Below are 12,036 nucleotides of genomic sequence, written 5' to 3'. Positions count from 1 at the left end.
GAGAAAAAGGATGGCTGGGCTGATCCAAGGTTGAAAGCATCGTGAAATGTGATGCACACTGGGGCTGGGTGAGCTAGAGGGAGGGGAGGCCATGGAGGCAATGGTGTGAGCAGGAGGAAGGAGGAGGGAGGAGGAGCAGGAGGTCTTGCAGTTTAGAGGGAACAATGGTAGGAAAAGGAGGCAGGGAGGAGAGGAGGTATGGCCTGAGTGCTACAGTGGTGTTTACCAGACAGTCCACCTGATGACTATGTGCAGGGTCTGGCCCAAGGCAGACTATTGCCACAGTGAAGGGCACAGCAAATCTTGGGAGCTGAAAAAGGCAGGTGACCTTGAAATTAGACTGTTGAATGAATCACCCCTAAACATGTTCAAGTCATTCAAGATAGCAGGAAATGGGGAGGGGACACCAACAAGCCAGTACTCAGTGAACAAGGGAAATGCCTGGATGGTCAGAAAAGTACAGTGATGAGAAAGGCTGGATGCGAAGAGAGCAACTGGTTGCTTGAATTTTCAAGGAGGAAAAAAATTTGCATGAGATTGGAAGAGAAACAGCCTTTTAAAAATGAGCATTCTGGGACATTTCATTAAAAATAAAAATGGTAATGGGTGCAGCAAACCAACATGGCACATGGATACATATGTAACAAACCTGCACATTGTGCACATGTACCCTAAAACCTAAAGTATAATAATAAAATAAAATAAAATAAAAATAAAAATGGGCAGCTAGAAGAAACACTTCCCCTAAGAACTGGAATAAGACAGAGATATCCACTCTTACCGCACCTATTCAACACAGAACTGAAGGCCAGGTGTGGTGGCTCACGCCTGTAGTCCCAGCACTTTGGGAAGAGCCAAGGAAGGCAGATCACTTGAGCTCAGGAGCTCGAGACCAGCCTGCGAAACATGGCGAAACCCTGTCTCTACAGAAAACTACAGAAATTAGTCAGGTGTGGTGACACACACCTGTAGTCCCAGCTACTCAGGATGCTCAGGCAGGAGAATCGCTTGGGATCAGGAGGTCGAGGCTGCGTGAGCCGTGGGACTGTTTAATTGAAATTTTGTAATGATAGAAATATTCTGTATCTATGCTAATAGGGCAGCTGCTAGTTATATGGAGCTGATTATGCCACTGCACTCCAGCCTGGGTAAAAGAGTGAGACCCTGTCTCAAAAAAAACAAAAAAATAAAAAAAAAAGGTTCAAGCTGAGAGCCAAATCAAGAACACAATCCTTTTTACAACAGCCACACATACACAAAAAAAACCTAGGAATACATCTACCAAGGGGGTGAAAGATCTCTTCAAGAAGAACTACAGAACACTGCTGAAAGAAGTATCATAGATGACACAACTGAAAAAACATTCCATGTTCATGGACTGGAAGAATCAATATCATGAAAATGTCCATACTGCCCAAAGCAATCTACAGATTCAATGCTATTGCTATTAAATTACCAATATCATTTTTCATAGAATTAGAACAAACTCTTCTAAAATTCTTATAGAACCAAAAAAGAGCCCAAATAGCCAAAGCAACCCTAAGAAAAAACAACAAAGCTAGAGACATCACATTGCCCACCTTCAAACTATACTACCAGGCTACACTAACTAAAACAGCATAACACTGGTACAAAAATAAACACATAGACCAATGGAACAGAATACAGAACCCAGAAATTAAAGCTGCACACATATAGCCAATTGATCTTTGACAAAATTGACAAAAATAAGCAATGAGAAAAGGACTCGCTGTTCAATAAATAGTGCTGGGAAAAATAGCCAACCATATGCAAACGAATGAAACTGGACCCCTACCTCTAACCACAGATAAAAATTAACTCGAGATGGATTAAGGACTTCAATGTAAGACCTCAAACCATAAAAGTTCTAGAACAAAATCTAGGAAATAGTCTTCTGGACATCGGCCTAGGCAAAGAATTTGACTGAGTCCTCAAAAGTAATTGCAACAAAAGCAAAAATTGACAATTGGGACCTAATAAAATAAAGAGCTTCTCCATAGCAAAAGAAACTATCAACAGAGTAAACAGACAACCTACAGAATGGGAGAAAATATTCACAAACTATGGATCCAACAAAAGTCTAATATCCAGAATCTATAGGGAAGTTAAGTTAAACAAATCAACAAGAAAAAAACACACAACCTCATTAAAAAGCAGGCAAAGGACAAGAGCAGACACTTCTTAAAACAAGACATATATGTAGCCAACGAAACATGAAAAAACGCCCAGCATCACTAGTGATCAGGGAAATGCAAATCAAAACCACAATGAGATACTATCTCACACCAGTCAAAATGGCTATTACTAGAAAGTCAAAAAACACTATGTTGGCAAAACCACTGAAAACAGGGAACTCTTATACACTGTTGGTGGGAATGTAAATTAATTCAGCACCTATGGAAAGCAGTTTGGAGATTTCTCAAAGAACTAAAAATAGACCTAGCATTCAACCCAGCAATCCCATTACTTGGTAAATAGCCAAAGGAAAATAAAATTGTTATACCAAAAAGACACCTGCCCTTATATGTTTATCACAGCACTGCTCACAATAGCGAAGATAAGCGGTGGCTCATGCCTGAAATCCCAGCACTTTGGGAGGCCAAGGTGAAAGGATCACTTGAGTTCAGGAGTTCAAGACTATCCTTGGCAAGAAAGTGAGACCCCTATCGCTACCAAAAAAAAAAATTTTTTTTAATTAGCCAGGCGTGATGTCACATGCCTGCAATCCCAAGTACTTGGGAGGCCGAGGCAGGATTGCTTGAGCCCAGGAGTTTCAGACTGCAGTGAGATAAGATAGCACCACTGCATTCCAGTGTGGATGGAACAGCCAGACCCTGTCTCAAAAACAAAACTAAACAAAACAAAATAGCAAAGACATAGAATCAACCCAGGTGTCCATCAACAGTGGATTGGATAAAGAAAATGTGATACATATAAGCCATGGAATACTATGCAGCCAGAAAAAAAGAACACCACCATGTCCTTTGCAGCAACATGGATGCAGCTGGAGGCTGCATCCACTTATCCTAAGTGAATTAATCCAGAAGTAGAAAACCAAATATTGCATGTTCTCACTTATAAGTGGGAGTTAAACCCTTGGTATACACAGACATAAAGATGGGAACAAGAGACACTGGAGACTCCAAAAGGAGAGAGGGAGGGAGAGGAACAAGGACTGAAAAATCTCCTACTGGGTACTATATTTACTATCTGAGTGACAGATTCAATAGAAGCCCAAACCTCAGCATCACGCGATATACTCTTGTAACAAACCTGCACATGTACCCCCTGAATCTAAAATTTAAGTTTAAATTTTTTTTAAAAATGGGCAACTAGGAAAAAAATAACCCCTATCTCTGGGTCTAAGGTACTAACTGCTGAAAATGAGTGACCTTCGATCATGAAAGTGGCAGTGAAAGTGTAGTTCCCCAGAGAGAGGCAAGCTATACCCAAGGCAGGGGGAGGCCAGGAAGAAAAGAGGCTGATTTATAGCATGAGAAAGGTCCTGGGGCTCCAGGGGACTCAAGGGTGGGTGTTAGTGAAGTGGGGGAGGTGAAAAGAGGGGAGAACAGTGCCTTGGAGATGAGGTGAGAGGGAACAAGCCATGAGTATGTTGGAAGGCAGCCAAAGATCCCAGGGGGAAGGCCCCTCTCAGGCTGGTGCATGCTGAGATCCCGAGTCAGGATAGAGGCTAAACACACAGCTTTGCTCAGTGGCCAAATGGAAGACTGCCAAGCAAGTCAGTGAATGGCTCTGAAGGCAATTCTCCCCATCTCCCACTGCAATCAACAAGAGCTCACCAGGACCCAAAGGCACAGAGCTCCAGGGACTGGAACCAGAGAGGCTAGAAGTGACCCAGCCCTCACACACAGCTTTGCCTTGGAAGTTGAAGGGGGACTTTAGCTGGCCCATAAATATGGACCTTGTACAGACCACAGAAGCAAAAGAGGCAATGGATTAGTATCCAGAACACACAAAGACCTACAGCAGATCACTAAGAAAAATGCGGCCCAACAGGAAAGTGGGCACAAGACACAGACAGGTGACTCAAAGGAAAAACTGGAATGGTAAAAACATGTGAAGAGCCTCAACCTCACTGGCAATCTAAATCTGAAGGAAGGGAGAGAAGGACGAAGACACACAGATGATAGGTGGATGATAAAAATACTCTTTAAGGCCAGGTGCAGTGGCTCACGCCGTAATCCCAACACTCTGGGAGGCCGAGGTAGGTGGATCACTTGAGCTTAGGAGTTTGAGACAAGCCTGGGCAACAAGGTGAGACCCTGTTTCTACAAAAAATACCAAAAAAAACAATTAGCTGGGCACGGTGGCATGCAGAGTAGCTGGGACCCCAGTTACTTGGGAGGCTGAGATGGGAGGATCGCTTGAGCCCTGGAGGTCGGGGCTGCAGTGAGCATGATTGCACCACTGCACTCCAGCCTGGGTAACATAGCAAGACCCTGTATCTCCCCTCTTTCCCCGGCACCTCTCTCTCTCTCCATATACACATATATTTTTTTTCTTTAGAGGAATATAATAAATAGCAAAGTGCTGACAAGGACGTGGGAAACAAGAACACTGACATGGTGCAGGCAGAAATGTACACTATGGTGACCAATTTGGCAGTATCTTATCAAATTGAAAATGTCCATGTCCTACTTCTCAAATATTTCTTCTGGGAAAACTCCTAGAGAACTCTCAGACAGGTTAGCAAAGAGTTTATCAAAGAGGTTCACTACGGCATTATACTTGTCAAGTAAAACCCGAAAGTAACTTAAATGCCCATCAGTCAGAGAAGGATAATCCAAATATTACATCTCCTTTGATGCAAGGTACTTAAAAGGAATGAACTAGATCCACAAGCAATTTGTAAAATTATACCCCCAAACAAAACCATCTATGCCAGCCTGGGCAACATGGAGAGACCCAGTCTCTACAAAAAATTTTAAAAATTTAACAATTAGCCAGGCATGGTGGCATGCACCGATGGTCCCAGCTACTCAGGAGGCTGAGCTGGGAGAATAACTTAAACCTAAGAGGTGGAGGCTGCAGTGAGCCATGTTCATAACACTGTGCTCCAGCCTGGGTTACAAAGCAAGACGCTGTCTCAAAAAAAAAAAAAATTTTTTTTTGCACATATGTAACACTGTATTATATGTATTATGTATGTATATGTATTTGTTAGCACAAAATATTAAAATGGACTAGAAAGCTTGGTTCTGGATAAGATGGCCTGAACACACCCTCCAGTCTCGCTTCCACTGAATGCAGCTATAAATTCCAAAGAGAACACATGAAGCAGCTATTTGGGGACTCTGAAAAGTAAACAGTAGCAGGCAGATAGGGGAAGAAGATCAAAATTTTAAGAACCACTAAACCAGCAGAGAGTTTACCACTTTTTCCTCTAGTGTCCCTGGCCTGGACTCAAGGGAGCTCCAAAACCCAGAAGTAGCCCTGAGCCACACACACAGAGCACCGGGAGAAGGTCTCTAGTGAGGCACAATGAGTGGGAAAGGGGTCTCTTGCCAGCAACCAAGCATGGTAGCAGTGGGGACATCCCCCAGGTAACTCAAACTCTGGGGGAAAGGAATTTTTTCCTTACACCTGAAAGCTCTAAGAGCTTCTCAACTCCCGCCGCAGGGCAGGATGAGGGCAGAGTTGCAGGCACTTGGACACAGCAGGGTATATGAAGCCCCAGCACTCCAGGTGGGGGACTGAAAAACGCAGTCCCAGGTAACTAAAATGTACCCAGAGAGTTAACAGCTCAAAGTGACCCCTCAAAGTTGTTTATAAATTCCTGGCCTCATCCCAAGTTGTGCCTGTGTGCATCTGATCATAAACAGCATCTGAAAGACTCTGAACTTAAGATCCAGACCACCCAGGTCTCAGACTGGCCACTGGGCAGCACTCACGAGGGGCAGTTCCAATAGCACTGTAAAGACTGAAAACAGGACGACACACTGAAACCAAACAGAGAAAAGGCTGGCTGGAATCTGACCCAAAGGGGCTGACTGCCTGTGAAAATATAAACACCAGCATTTCCCAACCAGTGATCACATAAATGTCCAGGATAAATCCAAAATTACTTGACATATGAAGAAACAGGAAAATCTCAACTCTAGTGGAAAAAAACAATCAAGAGACACCAAGGCCAGGATGACACAGGTGTTGGAAGTACCTGGCACAGACTTTACAGAAGCTCTTACTTTTAAAAAGTGCTAGGCCGGGCGCGGTGGCTCACACCTGTAATCCCAGCACTTTGGGAGGCCAAGGCAGGCGGATCACGAGGTCAGGAGATAGAGACCATCCTAACACGGTGAAACCCCGTCTCTACTAAAAATACAAAAAATTAGCTGGGCGTGGTGGCGGGCGCCTGTAGTCCCAGCTACTCGGGAGGCTGAGGCAGGACAATGGTGTGAACCTGGGAGGCGGAGCTTGCAGTGAGCTGAGATCACGCCACTGCACTCCAGCCTGGGTGATAGAGCGAGACTCTGTCTCAAAAAAAAAAAAAAAAAAAAAAAGTGCTCCACAGCAGGGCATGGTGACACATGCCTGTAGTCCCAGATACTCAGGAGGCTGAGGTAGAAGCATTACTTGAGTGCCTAGGAGTGTGAGGCCAGACTGGGCAATGTATGTAGAGACTCGGTCTCTTTAAAAAAAAAAAATTAAAAAATAAAGATGCTCTAAGAAGTCAAAGGCAACACTCAGAACAAACAGTGTGAGTGGCAGAATCCTACACTGCCCCTCTCCCCAAGATTTCCTGCCCTAATCTCTGGGACTATAAATTATCACATGCTGATTACATCATTGCCTGGAAAAGGGGATTCTGTAGATGTAATTAAGGTTACTAAGCAGCTGATTCAAGAGTTAATCAAAAGGAGTTTATCCAGGTATGCCTCATCTAAACACACAAATCTGTAAGAAGCAGAGCTTCTGCCTTCTTGAAGTAAATTTTTTAACAAAAGAACAAAAGCAGAGAGAGTTTCATCTTGCTGGTAGCAGAAGTGGAAGTTTCAAGAGACTGGAAACGTGGGAAGGATTCAATGAGCGACTGTGGTTTGAAGATGGGGCCCCTGTGAGAAGCAATGCAAGCTGCCTCAGCAGCTGACCCACAGCTGACCAGCCAGCTGGGAAACAGGGAACTTGGTCCTAGAAACAAGACACTGGACTCCGCCAGCAATTTCAAAGTGCCCAGAAGCAGATTCCTCCCCCAGATTCTCTGAAAAGATCCCACCCTGGGGAACACCTCACTTTTGACCTATGCAGAGAACCTCTCAAACCCACTCAGACTTCTGACTTACCAAACTATGAAATAATAAATGGTGTTGTTTTAGCCACCAAGTTGGTGATAATTTGTTACATAAAAATAGAAAACAAATACGGATTTTAGTACCTGGAAGTGTGGTGCTACCATAATAGATACCTATTTAAATTCATTTTGACATAACCATGAAGTACCATGTGATAGTATTTGGGACTCACTGATTGCTGTAGGCGAGAACATTCCTTCCTTAAATTTATTTTCTAAAATGCTATTTAAGAGACAGTGCATCCCCTTAACTTCTCCAGGCAATTTATTTCTTCTAGTTTTTAGAACTACCACCAAAATTAACTGTGTTTACTTGAAGAGAGGCCCAATCAGCACAGTCTAATTAATATGTAAATAGAATTAACTTTTTAACATTATCCACCATACACTTTGAGTTTGGTACACTGTCCTGGCTTCAAGTCTCCCAGAAGCTGCAATATGGTGTCCAAGAGCACCCGGCTTGAATTAACCAAGAATTCACGACCACATGCTATAGCAGCAACATCTGCAACAGAAAATGAAACAAAGCATCAAGATCATTATGACTCAGAACCTAGACAATTTTGTGCATAAGAGAGTATTTGTTGCTGTTTTTCTCCTAAAAGACCTAATGAAAACACAGCCGACAATGAGGCATTTACAAATGAAATTGCTAGGCATGGTGGTTCACACCTGTAATCCCAACATTTTGAGAGACTGAGGTGGGAGGACTGCTTGAGGCCACAAGTTCAAGACCAGCCTGGGCAACACAGCAAGACCCTATCTCTACAAAAAATTTAAAAATTAGCCAGGCATGGTATGTGCACCTGTAGTCCTAGCTATTCAGGAGGTGGAGGCAGAAGGATTGCTCGAGCCCAGGAGGTAGAGGCTGCAGTGAGCCATGATCATGCCACTGCACTCCAGCCTGGGTGACAGAGCAAAGCCCTGTCTCAAAAAAAGAAAAGTATTATCAACAAAAATGACAGCTCAGAAATAATCACTGACAACCACAAGAGTTACTGAAATATTAAGTAATGTGCACTGTGATTAGCAAGTGCCGAAAGAGTGAAACAGAGCCCTGGAATCTAACCAAGTCTGCAGTCACTATGCTCGAGTGCTGCATTAAACAGCTGTGGGCAGTCAGGATCCAAACATAAGGTGGGGGCTGATTATCTTATCTGGGACTAAGGATGTGAAAATTCACTTTTAATGGCATCCGTAATCTGAAAACCCAAAATCCAAAATGCTCCAAAATCTAAAAATTTTTGAGCACTGACAAAGATGCACAAAGGTCATGCTCACAGAGCACTGCAGATTTCAGATTTTTGAATTAGAGTGTTGAACCAGTAGGTATAATGCAAGTATTTCAAAATCCAAAACACTTGTGGTCCCAGGCATTTCAGATAAGGCATATTCAATCTGTATTTGCTAATAACTTTTAGCCATGATACAAAACTGAAATTATATGTAGTCAAAAGAGTATGAAAATGGATTTTGAAGAAAACTTATTTTCTCAATTTTACGTCCCACTGTGGAACAGCAAGTATCCCATTTCTTCACACCTGAGGCCCTGCGAATCGGCCTGAAGATCAGACCGAGTATACACTGCTCCCAATGGGCAGCGCTGCAGCCATTACAGGCTCCATCAACATTTCCAAATACCTCGAAGTATCCAATGATCCAAGTGCATTTATGTATGTGTTTGTTAAGAGTTTTCTTTAGTTGAGTCTGACAGTAAAGCATGATTCAAACTGACTAAGATTTCTAAGCCAAATGACGAGACCAAGGTAGAAAAGAGATGGGGCAGCAGCATTGCCTTGCTCCTGATTTTAATGGAAACGCTTCTAAAAATTCACAGTTAAGTGTGATGTCTGATCTGTTTCTGGTAGATACCCTTTATCAGTTTAAAGAAGTCTTCTTCTATTTTGGCTTGCTAAGAATTATCAAAAATGGAAGCTGAGTTTTATCACTTATTTGTTCTGCTTTTGACTGGATGTAATCTGATGGCAGAATATAAAATTTCATGTTACCAGGCCAGCTTCATGAACTCAGATCTTTGACATTACTATTTACTTTTGTTCACCTGGTCTCAGATGGACCACAAGAGGGATAGTAAAGTCTACTAAGCCTAACAGATTTTTCCCCCTTTCTACTTGACTTTGCAGCATTTTAACCATATCATTGGTGCTGTGTCTTCGAGTACACACTTTGATGACAGCCGTAACTTTATTGAGGACAGGACCTTTCAATGACATAAACTTACCTTCTTTGGTCAATGAATTTTAACCTGATAGGTACATTTTCCAGAATTTGACACATTGTAGTTTTACTAAGGAAATATTTTAGGAGAAAAACGAAGCAAGTAAGCATTTGGCATCAGAAACACAGAACAGATAGCTTTTAGGTAGCTTTTCAGGGGAAAGCATTATTCATGTAAATAACTTCAGATAATACACTGAAACCCAGCAGAAAAGCAGAACTATTTGGTAGCCTGACTCCAGAGATGGCTACCAGGTGGGCCTGGCCTCATGTTCAGACCCTTGAGTAGTCACCTACACTGCGACTCACTTGTAACAAGTAGAATGCAGCAGAAGGGACACCATGAGCCTTCCAAGGATGGACAGGAAGAAGCCTTAAGATTTCCACTTTGGTCTCCTGCCACTTGCTCTAGGATCCCTAAGTCACTATGAAAGAGTCCAGCTACCCTAAGGCTGCCATGATGAAGAGACCACACAGAAATAGCACAGTGGAGGCCAGACGTGGTGGTTCACGCCAGTAATCCCAGCACTTTGGAAGGCCAAGGTGGGTGGATCACCTGAGGTCAGGAGTTTCAGATGAGCCTGGCCAACATGGCAAAACCCTGTCTCTACTAAAAATACAAAATTAGGGCCGGGCGCGGTGGCTCACGCTTATAATCCCAGCACTTTGGGAGGCCGAGGCGGGTGGATCACGAGGTCAGGAGATCAAGACCACGGTGAAACCCCGTCTCTACTAAAAATACAAAAAAATTAGCCGGGCATGGTGGTGGGCGCCTGTAGTCCCAGCTACTCGGAGAGGCTGAGGCAGGAGAATGGCGTGAACCCGGGAGGCGGAGCTTGCAGTGAGCTGAGATTGCACCACTGCACTCCAGCCTGGGCGACAGAGCGAGACTCCGTCTCAAAAAAAAAAAAAAAAAAAAATACAAAATTAGCCAGGCATGGTGGCTCACACCTGTAATCCTAGCTACTTGGGAGGCTAAGGCAGGAGAATCATTTGAACCCAGCAGGCGGACGCTGCAGTAAGCCAAGACTGCACTACTGCACTCCAGCCTAGGAGACACAGCGAAACTCTGTCTTTTAAAAAAAAGAAAAAACTGGTGGCTCATGCCTGTAATCCCAGCACTTTGGGAGGCCGAGGCGAGTGGATCACGCGGTCTGGAGATCGAGACCATCCTGGCTAACATGGTGAAACTGTCTCTACTAAAAATACAAAAAATTAGCCAGGCACGCTGGCAGGCGCCTGTAGTCCCAGCTACTCAGGATGCTGAGGCAGGAGAATGGCGTGAACCTGGGAGGTGGAGTTTGCAGTGAGCTGAGATTGCGCCACTGCACTTCGGCCTGGGTGATAGAGCAAGACTCCATCTCAAAAAAAAAAGGAAAAAGGAAAAAAAGGATAAGAAATAGCACAGTGAAGAAGCCTTGAGACTCTATGAGGGAAGAAGAGAGAAAAAGACACCCCACTAGCCCCCAGCTGTTCCATCCCTCAACAATTTGAGTCATCCCAGCTAAGGCCCCAGATGTTGGAGAGCAGCAACAGCAAACTGTGCCTGCCAAGCCTGACCAAACCGTAGACCCACAAGCAAGATAAATGTTTTTTTTTTACAGGACTGTGAAGGAGACAGAATCTCGCTCTGTCGCCCAGGCTGGACTGCAGTGGCGCAATCTCGGCTCACTGCAAGCTCCACCTCCCGGGTTCACGCCATTCTCCTGCCTCAGCCTCTCCGAGTAGCTGGGACTACAGGCGCCCGCCACCACGCCCGGCTAATTTTTTAGTAGAGATGGGGTTTCACCGTGGTCTCGATCTCCTAGGATAAATGTTAAGACTTTATATTTTGAGGAGGTTTGTTACACAGCAATAGAAAATAGAAACATTACTAATACATCGCTGAAGAAAAAAAAAAAATATATATATATATCATAGCAAGCAACAATGCCCAACACAACAAATGTACGGGTAAATGAAGCCTGTATCATATATCCAGTATTGTAACTGCAAATGCCAATGCTGCATTTCATTAAATATCACTAAAACATGAACTACAAAGTAAAATAAATGTGAATAAATTCCTACACAGCTTCAGTATTTGTCAATCTGTTGGAATTTCTTTGTTTTACATGGTAATTTGTACTTTGCTTACTGATATTTAATCTATCCAGAATGCTTGTGAGTCAATTCAAGGCCCATAGAATTGACTTTGTTACCATCTACCAAAACTAAAAAACTGCCAGTTAATTTTTCTGTTAAAATGGTTTTTCTAGGTTCATTTTTCATTAAAAGTGTTTATAGGTAATTCTAGAGGTTAGTATAGTAATTACATAATTTAAGAAATGGGGCCAGGTATGGTGGCTCCCACCTGTAATCCCAGTACTTTCGGAGGCCAGGTGGGTGGATCACCTGAGGGCAAGAGTTTGAGACCAGCTTGGCCAACATGGAGAAACCCCATCTCTACTAAAAATACAAAAATTAGC

The 12,036-nt window shown here is 43.4% G+C and overlaps 1 protein-coding gene across 6 annotated transcripts in view; it reads right to left on the bottom strand.

Moving 5' to 3' along the window:
* Positions 1-12,036, bottom strand: part of HSF2BP (heat shock transcription factor 2 binding protein) — a 156,403-nt gene that overhangs the window by 109,689 nt on the left and 34,678 nt on the right. For all 6 annotated transcript variants that reach the window (XM_032175366.2, XM_058427935.1, XM_058427936.1 and 3 more), the window contains exon 7: positions 7,718-7,835. In XM_032175366.2, the coding sequence (XP_032031257.1) occupies positions 7,718-7,835 (118 nt within the window). The remainder of the gene's footprint in view (positions 1-7,717; positions 7,836-12,036) is intronic.

Source organism: Hylobates moloch, unplaced genomic scaffold (genome assembly GCF_009828535.3).
Source record: "Hylobates moloch isolate HMO894 unplaced genomic scaffold, HMol_V3 SCAFFOLD_14, whole genome shotgun sequence".
Classification (NCBI taxonomy): domain Eukaryota; kingdom Metazoa; phylum Chordata; class Mammalia; order Primates; family Hylobatidae; genus Hylobates; species Hylobates moloch.
The sequence above is the reverse complement of the archived record's forward strand: the minus strand, read 5'-3'. Positions and strand labels throughout refer to the sequence as shown.